The sequence below is a fragment of the Lutjanus erythropterus genome, chromosome 3 (genome assembly GCF_056507025.1).
Source record: "Lutjanus erythropterus isolate fLutEry1 chromosome 3, fLutEry1.hap2, whole genome shotgun sequence".
In the NCBI taxonomy this organism is placed as follows: domain Eukaryota; kingdom Metazoa; phylum Chordata; class Actinopteri; order Lutjaniformes; family Lutjanidae; genus Lutjanus; species Lutjanus erythropterus.
Genome location: NC_139319.1, coordinates 15802457 through 15824638, shown reverse-complemented (window position 1 = coordinate 15824638; position 22182 = coordinate 15802457). Strand labels below are relative to the sequence as shown.

Here is a 22182-nt window from a genome sequence, read left to right as displayed (position 1 = left end):
CCTCAGTGAAAATAACCTCAATATTTTTGGGTTGTGGGACAAACAAGACATTTGAAGACGTCATCTTGAGCTTTGGGCAACACTGATCAACATTTTTCACCATTTTCTGATATTTTACAGAACAAACGACTAATTGATTTGTAAAGAATAGGCAGATTAATCAAAAATGAAAATTATTGTCAGTTGCAGCCCTGGATTCATTATCACTGAGCTTGAGAAGTCACAGAGGTGTGGTCTACTAAGTAGCCTGCTATTTTTGAGTTAATAGTTTTGTATGCCGATAAACTGTGATTTTATTTGACATGTTCAAATCTAATTTTGATGGCCTCAGAGCTGACAAAGGCTTGAGGATCGGCTGTAATCTTTGCTGCACCCCTGAGGGGGGCTCAGACTGCAGGCTGGGAACCAACGCACTAAAGTAGCGCTCAGGATATTAGGATTTAAAACGGGCTTATTGGCAGCCTGTTGGCAGAATCCAGCCTGTTAATGACCTCAGTCTGGTCCTTTGATCATTTATAAATCTAGGGGAAAAAGTTGTTATTATTTATGTATTATTATAGCTATTATTATTGTAATTTTATTTAAATAACCTAACATTCAAGGTTTACTTTACAACTTGTATTGTTTAAGCAAAAGGGAATTTGAATGAAGAGAGATGTTAAATGAAACAACTACTACTAATCTAGGATTGTGGTGTAAAAAATAAAAAGTGCATTGTTTTACGGATTTTATTAACTTTACAGGTTAAACGCCCAACTCCTTCGCACTGTACTGTTTTAATAATTGGCTCTTCTAAAAAAGTAATTGAATGGGCCTAGTTTAAGACAGATTTTCACCTTGAGAAGCAAGAATACTAAAATAATAACAATAGTTGGATGTATGCTTTAGATACTAAGTCTTTGAAAAAAGAGGTTTCTTCAGATATCTCCAGGCTGTTAATAAAGAAATAATACATGTAGAGGACAGTTATCCAAAAATGATTTGACAGCTGACATCCCAAAAAAGGGGGGAAACAGCTCAAGAAAATTGGAATTATATTCGGGTTAGTCAGGCGAAGATCACTGTATATTTTGTGACTCTTAAGTTGAAATTCCTCGAGGACAAAACCAGTGCAGTAAGCAGTGTGGTTAAAAAGATTGGATTATATTTTCATCTCGCCTGGGCTTGTCCTTTAATTTTATCTTATTGGCAAGATTGCTAAAAAGATAATGAAAATATTTGAAAATATTAGAAGTGTGTTGCTGTTCCGCGGCTCTGCAAAATCCAAGACGAGTTGGCACAGGATGAATACCACTGCCAAAATGCTTTTGGCTGCTTCCAAAAAAAAAAAATAAATAAATAAATAAATACATCACACATCAGAGGGAACTGGCTGCATGCAAACCGAGAAAACCAAGGACAATTGGATTGCAAAAAGAAATGCATCACCTTTGCTGTACAGTTACTGTCTTGCCAATGTCAAAAGTAAAGTTGGGTAAATAAAAGCAGAAACATCAGTATACAGTAGGTAATATATAAAGACAAGGTAACAGACACATAAGTAGTAAATGAGAGATATCCAACCTTCTTTTCCTAGTAGGTAGGAGTAGAAGCAGAGGTGGTTGATGCTGAGGTAGAGCCATCCCTGTCGCGGCACCTTGCCCTTCCAGTAGCTGCAGGAGTAATAGTTAACCAGCTTCTCCTCCTCTGGCATCCCAAACAGCTTACGAAACTTGGCGCTGGCCTCCTTGAACTTGTCCGTATCGTCGTCCTCTTTGACGTCGTGGTTCTTGTTGTACTCGGCGATGATCCCCTGAGGCGTGATGGAAAGAGACAGAATGGGGCAGTGAGCTGGGAGCCTGGGAAAGTGTGCGTGTAGTGAGCAGCTGTAGCTAAAACCGAAATTTCAAATCCGTATTGTAATATGCATCAAGCACAGGCTGTTACATTTTCAAGTGCTTATCTCTCCGTCTAACTGTGTGGGTCCTGCATAATCTTTATATGGAAGTTTTTGAAATCCCTCTTAAACGTAACTGCAGTTATGACCTTTACTCTGCACAATGTCATGACAAATGATTCTCTTTAAATCTCAATTTTTTTTTTACATCTTAGACTCAATTCAAGCTACTCAAAACAGGAAGTTTGTCAAGACCTGGCAACCTTTTCTGTCTTATTTTGAAGAAATTAGATGAGTCCCCCGCAATAAGAAACAATGTCAGAATGTACTTTATATACTGCAAGATAAATTTAGTGAAATAAGTCAAGTAAAATAGAAAAGCAGTATTGAACATGATATTGAAAAATAATATAACACAATATTGACTGATACTGGTAGAAAAGACCTGTGGCGTTCTGTGATGCAGTATGAGCATTATATTAAGTTTAACTTTTAATGTCAGCCTGCTTTTGTCTGTGACTTTTTAGTTTCCACGTTACTATCTTAAAACAATTTTTATTTAATTCCTGATTCATGTTTTGTGCACTGCTCTGATTGGTCCAATCTGGAAGTAAATCGACTCTCATGCAGATCTCAACCACCGACTGTGCGTGGCAAACAAATACAAATTACATGTGAATTCCCAAACATTGTCTAAGTGCAAGACATCAGACTGCAATTGTGATGAGTTACCTGGACCTTTCCCTTGACAAAGGTGGTAATGTCGTTCTCGTTCTCAAAGATGGAGAGGGTCTGCAGCAGGTTGTGTTCCAGCCACTCCCAGTGCTCTGTGATCTCTTTACGGGAGGTTCCTGCAGAGGAGCGAGGACGGAAAGTCAGAGCACTCAGACACTGGATTAACAGGACGGAGCATGATGGTGTAATGTTTCACAAATAACTGCATGTACTACAGAACCACGTGTGCATTCATGGAAGAATTACTAATAATTTTGAGAGATATTGAGGATTTTGTAACAGTGATTTGGGAGATCCTCTTTAACTGGACGACAATGATGATGATGGCAAAAGCATCAGTTCAAGTCAAATGTGAAGAGCAAGAAGTAAAATGAAATACACGTCATCCGTTTTCTGTTTAAACAGCAACACTAAAATGACCATTTTGTTATTGTAATCAGTGATCATCACTGGGGTTAAAACAGATTTTTTTGGGGCCGCAGGGGAAATTGATTGCAGTAATGGCCGCCACCGTGTACCATTACCCCTCAACAGTGCAGCAGGCAGCCCTTCAGTGAGTGCACATTCACTGAATTAGCTGCGTCTGCCAGACCGCTCCACTCTCTGCTATCTCTGCCTGGCCTGAGGAATTAAGGACTGGGAGGGGTGGGGAGGGAGGCGGCGCGGGGATCAATTGCCATTTCAAAGCCGGGCTAGTCTTTAGTGGGCCTCCATTTCAAAAAAAGGGAACACAAAACACACATTTATTAGGGAGCTGCTGAATTAAATACATGGCTGCGCACATATACTCACACCAAGCCATCTCTCTACAGCAGTTTGATCAAGCATCATCCTCATTTATTTCTGTGCATTTCCAAAATTTGTGGGCTGCATGTTATTGTTCCTGAACTCCCACGGACTCTAGTTATTTTTTACATAAATGTTTTGCGCAGAGCTGAGGTAACTAGTCGTATTTCCAATTAGTTGATGATCAAATCAAACAATTTTGATGGTCAACTAATGGTTTAAGTATTTTTTGATGTACTGGGATCAAAAAACGGCTCTGGCATTTGCAACAGACAGTTGTCATGCCAAAAAGTGACCGTCCACCGAAAATATATTTAAACTGATAAATAGTGCTGGATAGTATATAACATAGGCACAGAGCGAGTAAATAATGTAGAGTCATAAGGATAATTGAAAAAGAGATCATTTCATCATAACCTATCCAAGGATATTAAACATACTGAATACATATAAACATTGAAACCAATACTACAGTATTGCCTTCAATTACATAAATATCATGCCTGATTCACTTTAAACTGAAAACACTTCTTTGGTCTCAATTGTGATTATTCAGTTAGATGAAATGTTTCCCAAAGACAAACATTTGCTACTACCATTGACATAAAGTCATGTGTATTTGCATGTTATGACTGTTATAAGTGAGCAAAACAATCAGTTTTCAGTGGACGATCACTTTTTGGCACAGCCCCTGATTTATTTCCTTCAAATTTCATACCAGCACAATTTCAGGTTTCCGCTCCCCACTTGCTGCATCGAGAGAATAATGGGAGAATGTATTTATTAAAAGGTGCACGTGGACCAGTCTCAAATGTTTGGGCTGTATGCATAAAATAACAAAATCAAACACAATTATTCTCTCTGTCTTTTTTTTTTTAATCAACGCGATGATGACCTGTGGTCGAAGCAGCCCATGGTCACTCACATGTGCTTAAATGTGATAATTTGCCAGGTTTGGACTGTTGGTTGGAGAAAACAAGCAGTTTCAGAATGTCAGCTTGGGGTTTTCACTGTTCTTACATTTATAGACTAAACAAGTGATTCATCAAGAAAGTAAATTGATCATGAAACTAATCATAGCAACACTGGTTGGTTTTGTGTTGGAAGTGTCAAAGCTTTTCCTGACATGTAGCGGGGATTTCATATTCAATGACACAGACACTGCTTCTAAACAGTCTGGAGTGTGGCTGCTAATTTGCATGATTTACTGCCACAGACGGTCTATGAAGCACTGTGCATACACATAATATGCAGATTCGATTATTGTGAGCACCAGCAGATGACATGAAATTATAATGAAACCCCATCAGGTGATTATCTGCAACACGTTAACATCCACTCACATTTGAGTATCGATCCCTGCACATGTTCCTGTAATCCTGCCCTTTAAACCCACCGGGGCATGATGTAATGCTCGGCATTCAGCATTAAAAGGCATCATGTGTTGTGCGGTGACTGGGGGAGGGATGAAAAAACCAGAGGGGTCTGCACTGGAATAACCCAAAATGTGCTCATGAAATCATGTGGAGTGATAGATTTGAGGTTTCCGGCCTCTTTTCCTCGATTTTCTCACAGTTTTTGAACCAAGTGTTGAAGTGCACATACCGTGAGCGATGGTCCAGTAACACAAAGAGTCTGGGGTCTGGTACAGGATCCTGTACGGGGCCATACGAGCACTCGAGTCCAGCACGACATCGAGTGTCCCCACCAGCAAACCTGTAAGAGGCCAAACCACTGTTATTAAAGACAGAACATACTGCACAATAAACACTTGAGATTATACAAAGGCTAAATAAAGAACTTATTGTGTTGGTCCAAAAACAATAGAAACTTCACAGTCTTAAATTAACTCATGACGCAGCTTCACTTATATAAATATGTTCTGCTGTGAAACAAAAGCACCACAGACGTGTAGCAGTGATAAATGACCATGTGAGATGCTTGACAAATTAAGTGCACCGATACTGAGATACTGAGATACTGAGATACTGAGTATTTTGTTATTCTTAAGCAAAGGGGAAACCCAAGAGGTCTTGTGGTTTAAGATTTGAGTTTATAAAAAACATCATGTGGGCTGGCATTAAAGGGACAGTTCGCCCCAAAAACAAAAATACATATTTTTTCTCATGGCCTTTAGTGCTATTTATAGATCTAGATTCTTTTGGTTTGAGTTGCAGAGTTTGGACATAGTGATCTTGAGACATGCGCACACCCAGTTCAGGCGGTGTGCACATGAACGTGGCTCCAAGCTACGGACCTACAGTGAAGATTTAGGCTAAAAACATGAGATACGTTTCATGTGTTACATTTGAAAACTGGTCACCACTCACTTAAATTGTTTGAGAGATTCTGCTGCGCTGTTTTCCTGTGAAATTCTAGCAGTGTTTTGTGGACTAAAAAATTAAACCCACCGCTCAATCAGCATGAGGGTGAGTACGATTGAATTTGGTTTCAGTCGTTTTTATAGGCTCCATCACTAACAACAAGCCTCCTCCTCATCAGCTGCTGCTGTAAAAATCCAAAACGCGACTTGCGTTTTTTTTTTTCAGTTTTATAAAACTTCCTGCCTTTCAAGAAAGCTAGAAGAGCAAACGCAAACTGGAAGAAACAGAGGGAGGCAGGCAGGACAAGCCCAAGTGTGTTTGTGTGTGTGTGTGTGTGTGTGTGTGTGTGTGTGTGTGTGTGTGTGAAGGGAAGAGGAGAAAAGCAAGGTGACCAGATTAAAGGAGTAAATAGGGTAATTATGAAATAATGGTATATTTATTATATTAATTTAAAAATTCCAACGCAGTCATTCTGTGGGAAACACTGAACTAATACTGAGAAGCAATGCAATTCTCAAAATATATCAAAAACCTCATTTGCAAAATGCAGGAAGTGTATTCAAAACGTTTGTTAGGCCTCGAGGATACACACGTAGTTTTTTGGTCAGAAACCCTGAATGCAAACGGAAACTTTGTTCGTTGTAAAAAATAAGGTTTAACAATTTATTTCATTTACAACTGAAGTTTTGATGCACTAGTTTAAGAATCTTTTATTAATAACGGATTATGAGTATATATATTTGCAGCCAATTTACTATCATTTGCTGCTGTGGATCAGAAATATTTGACCTTTTGTTAATGACTTTATTAATGACTCACCAGCCAAAGAGATTTTCACAGCCTGGAACCTCAGGCTATAACCCCGGGCTTAGTAATGGCTTGTAGCAGATCTAAGAGCATTTACAACTTAAAAGCCTTTTCTAATTAGGAAGTGGTGCCAAATTACTTGCAATCTAGAATCCTGCAGTTAGCTCTATTGCAATTTTGACACCGTTCTCCAGGCAGTTGCAGAGCTGTTGGTGGCTGTGAATATTCTCCCCGGTTCGGAGAAGGTATACGTTCGACTGCCATGAGAGACGGGTTATTTTTGTTCAGCAGCTCATCAGAGCAAACACAGTATGAGTCACACAGAGAGAGGAAGACGGGGAGGAGGGGAGACAGAGGAGAGACAGTGTGAGGGAAGCTGAAATGTTTTCTTATTTTCAGAGGAAAACATGTCTTAAGGAAAGAAAGACACTATAAAAGACGTGCATCTGTGTGGTTCAGACTCACTGACCCTCCATCATTTAAAGATCTTGGTGCAGCAGCTCTAATTGTCTGCCTGTCTCCTACTCTCCTCATGTCCTCCACATAGCTTCCATTTCCCTCTTGCGCAGATGAACGCTCAAGAAAAGCAACAGTAAAGCAACTTAGGCCTCAATAAATAGCTGATAAACTATGACGTCTCTAAATAACTGACACACAGTTAAAAGGTTATTGATTCCTGTCGTGTGTCAGATCACTGTCATGGGAACCGCTACAAATACATGAACAAGATATTCATGTGTATGCCCACTTAAGTAGGCAGCAGTAGGCGACTTGTTCATTTTTAACAGGGGGAACTCCCAGTGGGAGCACCCTAATGATGAGGAGATCGATTCTTTTAAGTTACACGGTACGTTTTGTTCACCGCATTAGCAAACCAACTCATGAATACTCATTCCAATACATTTTAATGTATTTGAGGGGCATCATTGAATATTTTTATTCTGTGTCATTCTCAACGTCAAGACTGATTTCAACAACGAGACAAACATAATGATGCATGAAGACAACGATGTTAAAAACTTAACAAGATAAAAAAGACAGACCAAAACAAAAATGATGTAAAAGATGTAACAAGACAAGAAAAAATGTAACAGATGAAATAACACCAAAAAAAGACAAAAAGATGTCAAAATGTAACAAGACAAAAAAGACGGAACAAACAAAAATGATGTAAAAGATGTAACAAGACAAAAACAAAGACGTAACAAGAAATAAAAGATGCAGAAGGCAAAAAAGATGAAAAGATGTCAAAATGTAAAAAGAAAAAAGGTACAAAAAGACAAAAACTATGTAAGAGACATAAGAAAACAAGAAGAAAGACATAACAAGATAAAGCAAGTTTTTACTTTTAGACTTTGAGTACATTTACTTCAGAGCCTTTTCACTTTTAATTGAGTAAAGAAGTTCAGTACTTCTACTTCCACCAGACTCTTTTTTTAAACAAGTATCTGTACTTCTACTTGTGTCAAAAAATATCTGTACTTTTACCACCTTTGGCTCTTATAAACACTTGTTATAATACTTCACTTTTTAGAAGAACCTTTATGTAAAGTGTCACCTTCACACAAACCTCAGTCACAAAAAGGATCATTGAGTCACACAGACTAGACCAACAGTAAACAGCCTGTCTGCTGCCCACAGGGCTGAAGAAGTCAATAAAAACAGCTTTAGTGGAGTCTTAATCACACTGAAACTAATGAGGTAACAGAGCCTGATGGCTTTGGTTTAGTCCCTCTGTGAGAAACAAACAACCGCCGTGGTGTGTTTTGACAACTTCCTCTTTGACAAAAGAAAATCAAAAGGTTAACAACAGTCAGACCCAACAAGTTCAACAGTTGCTCACAGGCTGACCTCAGAGACGCCAACGTGTCACATAGTCAGCTCTTCCTCTCGCTGTAGCCTGATACCAAGGTGACACCGCGAATGTGAGCATCTACTTAAGTCTTGTGGTAAATCTTCATGAAAAGCAGCGAATTTGAACTTAAGTCGTAGTGTATGTAATGAGTGGTCTACGACGCGTGACTTGAGGTTTGACGCAGGAAACTGAGGGGTTACGCACAACAAAAGACACCACTGAAGGTGCAGGACCACCTGACACCCACCCTAGACCTCCGTGAAGACTGCAACAGTGGAAACCACTTATGGTGATCACAGTTACAGTGATCAACTGCTTACAGGAATAAAAAGCTTTGAAACATCATTCCTATACAAATACAGTTAAAATAATTAGCTTTTAGTAATCAAGCAGGGTGTTTACAGTGTTTATAGACAGAACACAAATGCACACATGGAAACCACTTGCGGTTGAAGCCCACTCGTTTAATGCCTGATTGAGTGGGTCCTCGGTGATGGAACAATAGCAAAGTTGCCCATTTCATTAATTTATATTCATGTAGTAAATATATAATGCAGGGTCTGACATTAATGGTAAAAGAACCACCCAGGCAGGGCAAGTAGGAATTTAGTAGGAGTAAGTAGATTTGAGAAGTACTTGGTAAAAACCTTAATGTCGGACCCTGTACAAATGTCAATTAGATGGTAATCTGCATGAGAAAAAGAAAAGGAAAACAAAACAATTCTGTATAAAATTACCTGGTTTGACTCTGATCTGATAAATGTGATTACCATAAGAGGTTTCCACTGTTTATGATTTGATTTGGTTTTTATTGCCATCATGCTCAAATAAAGTGCCCAGTCCAAACAGGTTTACGAGACGTAATTTAGAAAAACAGACCAGAAACCAGAGTAGCAACATAAATTAGAAATAATACTGAAGATAAAAATAAATCATCCAAAAGATTTTTTTCTAGTTAAGAAACAAAAGAAGCCAACTTCCATTCACATATCTGGATTTTGACATTTCCTTTAATATTGGTATTCTTGATGACAGTGCTGCTATATAAATTTACTATATCCATATTACTGATGATCATTTATCAAAAATCTCTCTCTTGTGAAAGCACCAATAGTCATCTCTACAGTATATATATATATATATCACCCTGCTCTATAATTCATCATAGTAAGGACAATACAGAAGAAAATGTGATTCATTCTGCCTAATTCACACATCCTGTTTTTAACTCTGACAACTTCAAGGACCAGAGGAGGGTTTCCTGTTCTCAGTTGAGCAAATCAACACCTTTGACTTCTTAACAACTTTGCAATAACGTAAGATTTTGTGCTATAATTGCGCTCGATTCAAATATATGTTCATAATTTTGGTTTTAATTGAATATCTTTCAACCATTTTGCTTTAAATTTAGCAAGTTACTTTCTTCTAATTGATCCTCCCCACCCACCCCACCCCTTCCTCCTGGCTTCTTTATGATGAAAAGATCAGTTTTTGAAGAGCGTAAAAATATTTTGCTGGGGGACCTGTGACTGTGACATGTAGTCGCATCCTACGTTAGCTATTATTAACAAAATGCTGGCTAACTAGCTAGCTATTTAGCTCTAGAGTAAAATACTAGCGACATCTCATAGCTAATGTTAGCAAAATTTTATCTAGCTAGCTAGCTAATGTACATAAGTCATTAGCTAGCGTGTGCGAGTGCAAGTGCAAGTGTCTTGCTCTAGAGTAAAATACTAGATAATTAGCGAGCTAATATATATCAATCATTGGCTAGCTAGTTACATGATGTAAGTAAAATGCTGACTACATATGTATATATATATATATATATATATATATATATATATATATATATATATATATATATATATATATATATACATATATACATATATATATATACATACATATACATATATTGTAATTCAGCTTCCTCAAAAATAACATGACATGTTTTGATGGAGAATTGTGATTTATTCCAAAGATAAACTTTCTTATAGACCCTGATTTATTAAAAGCAAACAATTCCACAGTTTTATTATTATTTTTCCATATTGATCTACAAATCCAACACACATGACCCTGAACAGCCAAAGTGTGACCAAACGTATGATTGGCAGTGTGAGTATGAGTGAAAAACCCAAAACAGACAGAAAAAAAAGTTGTTTTCTTTCTGTTTATGGCCAAGGGCAACCCTGAACATCACATGCCTCTGCAGCATTAACTCATCAAAACCAGAGTCCATGTGATCGCTTGTTCCAACTCACACCTCTGCCTGTACACACAGAATTTCCTTCCACACGCTGAACGATTGGGTGCAAGCTGCACAACCTACAAAACAAAGACACAACACACAGCTGTAAAATGGCACATGTTCCACTTATTATTTCTGGGGGGTAGAAAAACAGGACAAAAACAAGCTATAAAATGAAATAATGTGAGGCTTTGTGCCTCTTCTCAGAAACAGGCACACAATCACTGCTTGCTATTGTTAGAGCAAAACAAATGAAACATGACTGTTTTACACTCAGTGGAAGAGCAGGGAACCGAACAAACAACGTGAGGGAAAAACACTACTTTTGTTTATATCCTCTTTGCGCCAAAAAAACATAGCTTGGGGGGCAGGGGGTGGTTGCTGTGCACACAAAGGATCACAATCTCCCTCAGACTTAAAATCGATATTGGCTCAGATAACAGAAACCTGACACAAGCCTGGATCATCATCATCGTCATCATCATCATCATGTGCAAGTTTTACTGGCACATGCGCAGTCAAATGTGTTTCACAGCTTCTCCGCTATTTCTTAACATCCACTGACATTTAACATACAACAAGTCATAAAGTTAACTAGGTGGCCTACAAAGGAGAGGGTCAGCAACCAACTACACGTAGTCATTTCCAGCTGAATTGTGAAATATGGTGATGTACAGTGAGTCAAATTATTGTGTAATTTCATGCCTTAAACATCACTGTGTCAAGTTGCGTAACAGCTGACACGACAGCCTGATCCCGAGTTTATTTACAGTCTGATTAATGCCAGTTTTGTTCTGTCTTATTTCTTTTATTTCCTCTCTGAAGACAATGACAATATGTTCATATAAAGACAACAAAGGACACTTGGATGTGAGACTTTCTTTGTGTCCCTTCAGCTGTGCCTCAACACCGTCCTACAAAATACTGTACATGCAAACTTGGTGATTAGATAACACTGTGGGTGAAGATTAAAAGCTGGTGGCTTATCAGGTTTAATGTGTAATGCAAATGACATTAAACATGAAACTGAGCAGGTACATCCTGCACTGTGGACCTACTGGAAGCTTTGTTAGGTCAAATCAAGTGCGGGCAATAGGGCCAAAATCTTCGGTCATCTATCAACCGGGTGTCTATTTTCACCTTGGTGAGAATAGGCACATCACAGCTATTCGGCCATTTACACCCGACCCCCTTAGTTTAGCTATTAAAAGCAACAAATTCACGGCAGATCACAGGTTGCTGTCGATGCATGGGTTTGACACGTGACTCCGACCCAGGAGAGTGAGGTGGGATTCTTGTCGCGGGGTTTAATTTTAGTACAACATTAAACACTGGTGCATATGGTTGAACTTTTAGACTTAGTTGACTTAATATTTACAGTTTAATTATTACTACTATTATTATTACTCTTTTTTTTTTATCAGTTTTCAGTTGCAATTTGATTAGAATTAGACAACAAAACTACTTGGTTAGGTTTAGGGAAAGACCAGGCTTTCATATAACTTCAATGAAAACTCATCCATGTCAGGTGACATAGTATCAGGAGGAACTAGGTCTGTTCATGGAGGAGATAAGGTGGATGGATGGGTCAAACAAACACAGAACTTTCAGTCAGGAGACCGGGCCTTGTGTCCCATTTGAAAACAAAAGTCATCGTTATGTAAACTCTGAAGTTACATAAACTTAAATGCATCTTGTGTATTACTTCACTTTCATCATGTGGCATAACATACTTTACTGGTACACATACTTTAACCCAAACCATGATCTTTTCCTTAATTTAACAATTTTTTTTTTTTTTTTTTTTGCCTATTAGGGTTGCTAATTTCGTGCATTTTCCTTAACTCGAATACTCGAACACAATTAATCACTTAAACATCAACAATTAATAAGATAGAAAACACTTACTTTTTGTCTCTCAGTTAAGTTATATTTGAACAATTCTAGTGGCACATAAGTTACGTGAACATTGATTCATGAAGCACAAACAATTCAAACAAACACAATAATAAAAAAATAAGGCTCTCGCTCAAAATGCCAGCTTTTGTCGACCTGTTCTTTTTCAATAAATGGCTCAAAATAATGTAAAATGGGGTACAATTACTGCCATTACTGCCGACACTAGACTCACAAGTCAGGCCAAAAGTCTTCAGAAAACCTGTGAGCTCAGGAGAAATTGTACACCAAACGTAAATTATCGGTTAATACATTTTTAATCTGTTAAAAATGGAAAGGGGGAAAGAGTGTGGGGGGATGACATGCAACAAAGGGCCACAAGCAGGAGTTGAACCCACGGCCGCTACAGAGGACTCATAGCCCCAGTACGTGTGGCTAAAGCTCTACCAACTGAGCTACCAGGCCACAACAGTTAAATATTTAACAGCGATTAATCATCAACATCACTGTTGCCTATACTTAACCAAACTACAACCGTTTCACAACATTAACACATGTTAGAACAGCTTTCTGGTGATGCTAAAGGCTATCTTGTGCATCACTATGAGACACAGAGGGATTTGACAAATATGTCAGTATTTGACAACCTGGGATGAGAACAGGCGGGGAGTTAATTTACAGCAGATGTGGAGTTCAGGAGGAGACGCAGAACTCTTTGAAGACCCGCTGTGTCACTCGTCAGGCTCTTCACATGTTTGGAGGAACCTGGATGGGGTCCAAAACTCGGCTCTTGACATGTTCAAAACCCCGAGGAGGGGCACATCAGACCCTTTCTCAGATTTTCCCAGGAGGATGAACTCCGCAATTGTCCATCTCTGCTCGTGCAGCTACTGTACTGATGTCACACACAACACAGATACACATTTTCCCTTTTATTCACCAAACCATCACTGGCCCTCTGCCAGCTCCGACATCAGAGCTCGAGCCTCATTAGGTAAAGATTTGTGCCCGTCTCCTGGTCCTGGTGCTGCTGAACGTCTCCCCTCTCCCTGAAGAAGAGCTTGTGGACAGTGCCAGGGTCAGTGAGCGCCGAGTGCCAACTGGCACACAGCACAAGTCAGCAAGCTCAGCATTTACATAACAATGACATCATCCCCCAGCACCACTGAGCACACTTTGTGTTGCCACAGTAAGGACTCACCAGAGAAAACAAGGCTGCAGGCCTTAATTTGAATTATTAATGCACAAGAGGGTCGAATCACTAATATTATATCCTAAATTTTTAACCAGTGTGTGCTACATTTGGTTGTGTGTCAAGTCTGAAATAAAATAATGTTTAATTTAAACCTTTATTAGTCTGACTAGGGTTGGTAAAAATTACAACATAGAGGGATTTTGCCATACCATTGATACCCTGCTGACTACTGGCCCTATCCTTGAAGAGCACCTGGTTTTTCATTCTTATATTACCCACAATACTGTTTTCCTTTTCCTCCTTTCGTTCATTCCCATCTGGTTACATTTAAGCTATCAGTAATTCTCAATCTGGGGGTCAGGGCCTTCAAAAGGGGTCACAGAATCAATCTGTGGGGTCGGAAGATAATTGCAGTGAGAAGTAATAAAAATTATGTTTGTTTGAGGATTTTGCTCACCACTCATAAATATGCAGGATACGATGAGGAGTCACAAGCAGTCGTTGCTTCAGATTATAAGGTCACAAGCAAAAAAGGTTAGGAATACGTCTGTCATAATAATTACATTATTGACTTATTGAGGTCAGCAAAAACTATTGAGGTCTTTTTTTAGATAGCTAACAAAATTGCCTGTTTTGTTTACCCTTCAGTTTGTTTACACAAGGATGCCGCCAACATTTTGGCCAACATGATGCCAGAATAACCAGCAGAGTTTTCCTGACCACCAGTACTGAATGAACACAAAAAAAAACTATGCTGTCGTCTCTGGTCATTCTGTCCTCCTGTTGTCTGCTGTCTGAATTAAACATTCATTGATATTCAATATCGTTTACAATAATTACTTCTGGGACAAATCAGAACTAGTTATCTTGACAGGCCTAGATTGGAACCACTGTTATATGTCATAATATATACAGTATATAAAGTATGCCTATCATTACGTGAAATTAGAAGATAGGTGTGATAGAAGATTTTTATCCATATCGCCCACCACAGAGTCAGACTGGTCGTCGGTGGCAGAGATTTTACTCTCGTTGGTGTTAAAGCTCAATGATGTGTGACACTGACTGACACAGAGCGAGAAAGTCTTATCAACACTGATCAATCACTGATAAAGGCTTCACTTTCATAACCAATGACTACATTTATATAGAAATGAATATTTTGAGCCTCATCCTGGTCTTGATGTTACTCAGGAAACAATGTTTACATAGAACACGAGAAACCTACGTGGTTCTGACAGTGAACAGCTTTCTGATTATCTGTGTGCAGTTGTATCCTGATCTCTCATCATCTCAACCACTCTGTTCTGCATCAACAAAGCATGTTCAGAAACCTGGATGAGGTGTTTACATGCCACAGTACCCTGGTTTCTACTGGAGTACTGCACGTCACATATCCAGACTTCTGAAACCAGGATATGATGTTTACAAGTACAACTTCTAGGCTCTTATCGTGTTAGCTGATGATGGATATTTCCATATTGCATTAGAAAATAATTGTTAATTGAATTATTAATGAAACATTATTATGCTACAAACCAATTGTCACACAGTAAGCTTGAGTTTTTAGAGGATCCAGAGAAGTTGCCCCCCTTGCTCAGTTGGTAATCCAGTCTTTTAGGTACAGCCATTAATGTTTAACATGCTGTATATATATAAATATCACATAAAGACCTTTATTATTAAAACTAATACTCATTTTACATTGCATATTCCTAAATTAATTTTTATTTAAGCACACTAGCACACAGCAAATATGGTTGTACATAATATTTCAAAATGTGAAGTACACATAGGGGAGGAACTGAGGTTCAGCATAGCAGCTTATTTTTGCAGACCATCCTAAGACATTATCCTGCTTGTGACTCATGGCTTGACAATATGGCTTATAAATGATATCCTGGTATTTTAGGCTATTCTGCAATACATAGATATTCTCTAGCACAACATACTGCAAACAATGTTGTAGGGACGACTATTGGTGCTCTCACAAAATATTAATACGTTGGTTTCTTTACTCATGTGTGACAGTAAACTGAATATCTTTGGGTTGAGAACAAAAACGATTAAGAGATTAATCAATCATAAAAAATCATTGGTAGTCGCAGCCCAAATACAAGTGTTGGACACAAAGACACAAAAATTTAAAATATCATCGTTTCACATACCAAACTATGTATAGTTATATATTTCTTCAAATATATTTTGCAGCATCTTATCTGTTAAACATGAGGGGGTGCTGCACCTTGTGAGTGCCTGCAGTCAGCTAAGTTCAGGTCAGGGAATGAACCAAATTTCAAAATTTTTTCTTGCAGAAAACAGGACAGCAGGCTGTTTAACCACAACCTGTCCCAGTCCTCCTCCTCCTCTGGCTCCTGCTGCTGCTGCTTGACCCATTTTGGATGAAATAAGCAGGAGGGAGGAGTTGCTGGAGTGAGAGAAGGAGGAAGAAGCAGGGGAATGATTCAGCATGAGCAAGCAGACAGACCATGGCTCTGCTTGGTGGTCAGATAGATTCACTGTTGTTGAGCCATTAGCAGCTGCACAACCACTATTGTTTGCATTGTTCTAGTGGCTGAAAGCTAATTTCCCTTGCAGGCAGGAGTATCCTCAGTCATTTTTTCTTTTTTTACCATGGAGTAGACAACAATATGGCCTCATTTCTGCAGGAACTATATGATCAGACAGTAAATGTGCTGGACTTCGTCCCTTTTGTTGGATGCCAGCATGCTTGGTCAAAGGTTTAGTTTTCTTCAAAGCAGGCTGACAAGAGTGTGAATAAATCTAATGTAACTAATGTAAGAAAACACTGATACACTAGAGTACTGCGAAAATATGTATTGTGATACTGCATTGATTCCCAAAAACACTGTAATGTTATTATTTTATATGCAAAGATTTGTATCAGTGGTTCATGTGAGTTTTTTAGTCAGATTTTATGCATATGATGGTGTTTTCTTTATACTATGACCATTTTACTAAAATTAGATTACAAATAGCAATGCATCACCTTGCTCACAGTATTGCATGTATCACAATATATTGAACCATAACCTCTGTATCGTGATACGCATCATAACCCCAGACTCTTGCTAAAACACAGCCCTACATGAGCCTGTTCTTTACTGACTAGGGTGACCAGCTGAGAATGGGTGAAATTCAGGCTAGGCTAGTTCAGGCTAGGGTTGAACGTGTCACAACAGATGGATTAAAATAAGCAGAATATAATGATTTGGATATTTTCAACACAAATTCTTCCCGCAGCGGCAACTGTAGTCTCCGTCATCTGATTTTAACAGGTCGAATGACATCAACAGTGGGATATTTATGATAGCCTGATCAGTTAAGACAAGTGAAATGTATCAATAATGCTCCAAAAGATTGGCCTACATAATTGATATGATCAAAAAATAAAGGTAAATTTTAGGGACAAACTGGACAGGATTCGGGACAACTGCCCAGAATTCTTCAGGGCATCTGGACACCTTGTTGCAAACACATGCAGGGGCCCAACTGATACTGGGTTTTTGAAATAAAAAATTCTGATATTCTTTCTGTAGAATACACAGAATCTAGACTTCATACATGAACACACATTTTTTCAATGATCTCTCAAACCTAGTAGGGTCAGTCAGTCAGTTAGAGTCGGTAGGATTTGTCCAAACTGTCAAATAGCAACATTTTGTGTTAATGAAATGTCCTGAGCACAGCAAAACAATGAGAACAAAATAAGGAAATACAGGCAGAGGCCAGCGACACAGCCACATCTGCACACTTCTAGTGGGTCATAAGTGATGACTGAAAGGGATTATGTAATATAAGTTTATACATTGTTTTCTTTATGAAAATGTTGCAGATTATATCTTTAAAACCTCTAACAAAGAAATGTAATGGAGGCAGGATATTTTACACTTTACCAATAATCATTACTGTCCAAAACTATATATCAGAGTACTAAACAACTATAAATAAAAAATATCAATAATGAAATTACATGTATATTTTACACCTGAATTATATAATATAAAAAGACAAAAAAAAAAACAAAAAAACATTCTGGCTCATTTTGGGAAACAAATGCTGATACTGATATAGACCACTATAGCTCTTAAAGGCTAAATACTGGGGCGATAATATCGCTTGACAATATATCGGTCAGGCTCCAACAGACACATTCAGGTGAAAGGCCACCTGTGGCAGGTGATGGGTCATGTGATCCTCCTCACATTATCCGTCCATGTGCTTCATGATCAAACACAAACAATCCACCTTACACTGATCTATGAGGTGTAACCTTTTTATCACAAGTAATCTCTAAATTTAAATACTATACTGATATCTTTAGTTATTGATCCGTGATAACAGGACTCACCCGCCAGTCCTCCGCCTCCATCCCCGTGGCCCTTCCGTTTCTGGAGGATGAAATATGGATTTGCTCTCTCGGTGATCCATAGTGCGCCCGCCAGTAACACATCTTCGGGACTGACCCACATAATTCTCCTGGGTTTTTTTTAAGGGAACATTGAACACACAGGACTGCTGATGGCGACCATCAAACTGCTCGGACCGCGGTGTGTGATTGTGCCCAGCAGGGATTATTATTAAATTATTAAAACACCAATAGAAGAGGCCTGATATTCTCCTCCTCGACCCTTCAAATATCGTCTTTTACTATTGGATGTCCGAGCCCAAGTAAGACGCGCATGCAAAGTGTTGCTATAATTAAACCTTCCAGGCACGGATCGGATCGGATCGGCCTGCAATATGGAGGTCCAACACTAAAATTTCGTCTTTCCTTGCAGCAGCAGCCTCCTGCGTGCAGCGCAGGCTCTTAAATAAATGAATTTGAGTGAGGTCTGGTCGGGCAGCAGCCTGGCTCGGTTTGCAGTGCTGGATCAGTCTTTGTTGTGCATGCTCCTCCGTGGCAGGTGCGATCCTGTCGGTACCGAGGCTCGCCGCGTTGTTCTGCGGAGGAAACCGCGTCACAGTCGGTCAATATGAGCAGTAAACGGTCTCTGTAGTCTCCCAGCTGCGATGTCCGTCCGTGTATATGAGCATAAAGACGACAGTTGGATAGTAAACCCGACAGTATCGCAGCAGTCTTCTCCTCTCCTCCTCCTCCTCCACTGCTGCCGCACGCAAAATACAGAGAGCGCGTCACGGGCTGGCCACGGCGCGACGTCACAGGGCAGGAGGAGGCGCGTGGGGAAATAATTTATGAATTAAAAACATCAAACTCCGGCTATCCACATTTTTATCATAACATTAATCTTTACTTTTGTGTTAGGCTGCGAACTTCCAAAATATGTTGTCTTATTGTTTTGTTTTCCTTGTTGTTGTTGACAAACGCAATTGTTATGAAACCCTTTTCCACATATCTTGTCAGTCATTCTAATGAGAAACTTTCTTTAAATTCAAAATAATGAGTTATTATCTCAAAAATATTGGGTTAGTATTCCAAACTGACTAAATATTTCAAAATACGTTGTTAGTATTTCAAAATAATTAGAAACCTTATGAAAATAGTATCTTAAAATATTGACAAAATCTCTCAAAATAGGGACTTAGTATTTCAAAGCAAGGACTTCGTATCTCAATAATTACAGACCTTGGTAAAATAATGATTTAGTATCTCAAAATAACGAGAAACTCTCAAAATATGACAATAACTCAAATTAATGACAAACTTTCTTGAAATAATGACTCAACATCTCATTATTGAATGACTTCTCAAAATATTGACACAGTATCTCAAGGCAACTTTCTAAAAATATGACGTGGCATCTCAAAAGAATGACAGACTGTCTTGAAATAATGTAGTATCTAAAATATCTCAAAATAACAAGAACCTTTCTTTTACTATCTCAAGAAAAGGACAAACTGTCAAAATACGACTGTATATTTCAAATGAATGGCAAACTTTCTCTAAATAATGACATAGTATCTCACAACATTATAATATCTGCTCACTCTTTCCACTGATATCTCTTGTAGGTTACTGTCAGTCTATACCATGGAAGCTGGAAACTCCCAAGATGCAACTTAAACATTTTCTCGGTTTTGTTTCCATTGAGAAGTCAAATAACACCAGAGCCAGATTAACCTGCTACAACCTGCCCGCCCTGGGGCAAAAACATTGTAAACTGGGCCTCTGTTGAACCTCTCCACACACGTTTCCCACAGTTGTTTCACACACAGAAACTACAATATGCTGGGATATGGAATTTCTACTGTTTTGGATTGACTGTTTTTATGTGATTTTACTGTTTTATTCTGTCTCAGTGCGATCCAGTGTGTTTTGTTATGATTATGTTGTGGTCTTATTGTGTATGCCATGGTTTTTACTGTGGATTCTATGGTGTCTGTCTGGATTTTATGGGTCTGGAGTGCTGAACCACATGAATTTCCTTGTGTTTGATAATAAAGTTAATCTGAATCTGAAATCTGAACACCCATGTTTTATGACTGTGACAATGTAACACAAAATTTGTTTAAAACACAAATGGCCACTCACTGCAAATTCATGCTGTGCACACTGCTCAAACCCATGTAAATTTTCTTGATATTCAATTTGAGACACAATTAATTCATTATCATGGCCTCTATTGAAAAAAAAAATGCTTTTATTGGTGGAAATGTCACATTTATTTTGTTTTGTTCTAATCTAAATAAACATTTATAGGTAGACCAACCATTAATGTTAGCTACACAGAACAACAGCTAATGCTAGCTACACAGGTCAACAGACCAACTGCTAACATTAGCTACACAGATCAACAGACCAACCGCTAAAGTTAGCTACACAGACCAATCACTAATGCTAACTACACAAACCAACCACTAAAGCTAGCAACACAGATCAGCAGACCAACCACTAAAGTTAGCTACACAGACCAACCACTAATGTTAGCTACACAAACCAACTGCTCAAGTTAGCCACACAGACCAACCGCTATCGTTAGCTACACAAACCAACTGCTAACATTAGCTACACAAACCAAATGCTAAAGTTAGCTACACAGGCCAACCACCAATGTTAGCTCCACAGAAATTCAGTTCACTGGCTAACCTGTCAATTTTACTACTACTACTGTATTACCGAGAAATTAATATTAAGACATAACAAACAATAATTAATAAACCTAACAATGAACATAAAACATTTTCACCATATTTGCTATTGAGCTAATCCAAAAATAACTGAAAGTAATGAAGCCAAACTACTTTAATTAGCTTTAACTTTAAAGTAATACTTTGATTAGGTTCCTGGCTATATTTTTTAAAAACAAGTCTTATTGCTTGTATCGGAATATATTTTTAAATTAACCCTCCCAACACTGAAAATAACAATATTGTTAGTCAGGCTGAATTATGGGAAAATGTAAAGATTTTCCATTTGATGTAATGGTGCAGCCATAAAAATAAACGTAGTTTTGTGTTTAATTTAGTCCCAGGGAATCTGTAATATACTCTGATATATACATATATATATATATATATGATCAGAGAGCCTACTAAACTCAGAATTCAGTAAACTGGGGTTTCTGGGGACCCTGGGGCAGTGGTCAACTTTTCCTGCTTGGTAATTCAGCCTGACAACAGCCATCAGTTAAGAAATACAAAGTATTATTAAATTATTGTACTGGGAAAGTAACAATGCAGGAAATCAGAAGCAAACAAGCATGTATAATCAAAATACCGCACAAACACGATGAGATGATGGCACAGCTGAGAAGAGAGAGTTTCGTTGGTTTCCTGCACTTTCAAAAACAGGATGCGGGAAGAGGGGGAGCAGCACTTTATTCACAGGTTGACTCAGATCAACTGAAACATGGCTTCAGGTTTTTGTTTACAAACTTTCCCCTAAAGTAAACCACACCGCGAGTCAATAGGCTGCTTACATGCAGGACTGACTCCACTACACTAGTGGTTGTTGCAGATGCGGGGTGTGAAATATATGATAAATCTTTACAGTGAACCTTCCTCTAACTCTAGAACAGTTTCCTCTTTGGGTTTGTGTAGATTGTACTGTAGGTGGGTGGGGGTTGACATGAACACCCCACAACCTTTACATATTAAAGTGAGTCTATTCATTTCAGCCCCTAGTATTAGTCAGCACAGAAAAACTGACATGAGACAAGAATAGTGTCTGAGGGAATACACAATGATTCATAAGATAAATACATTACAAATTTATATAGTAAGACCGATCTGTCTTCCTTTTTATGAGAAATTTGTAAGCTGGATTTTCTTCTGGTTTCCGGGAAAGAAGATTTATAGCTTCTTACGGTTAGGCTGAGAGCCAGCCCTCATGATTTGATGTTTTCTGCTACCCTTTTTTCACTTTTATTTCCAGTTAGCCTCTAACCTGGGCTGTTTGGTCTCAGGGTGGGACATGTGACATGTGTCTGGTGAAATTATGAAAATGCAAATAGATATAAATATAAATAAATA

General features: G+C 38.5%; 1 protein-coding gene across 1 annotated transcript in view; it reads right to left on the bottom strand.

Moving 5' to 3' along the window:
• tbc1d9 (TBC1 domain family, member 9 (with GRAM domain)) overlaps positions 1 to 18878 on the bottom strand; it is a 38915-nt gene extending 20037 nt beyond the window's left edge. The window contains exons 1-4 of the mRNA XM_084715176.1: positions 18101 to 18878; positions 5003 to 5113; positions 2609 to 2727; positions 1564 to 1792 (exon numbers count right to left, since the gene is read on the bottom strand). Of these exons, the coding sequence (XP_084571302.1) occupies positions 1564 to 1792; positions 2609 to 2727; positions 5003 to 5113; positions 18101 to 18221 (580 nt within the window). The 5' untranslated portion in view covers positions 18222 to 18878. The remainder of the gene's footprint in view (positions 1 to 1563; positions 1793 to 2608; positions 2728 to 5002; positions 5114 to 18100) is intronic.
• Between the last annotated feature and the right edge of the window lie 3304 nt (positions 18879 to 22182).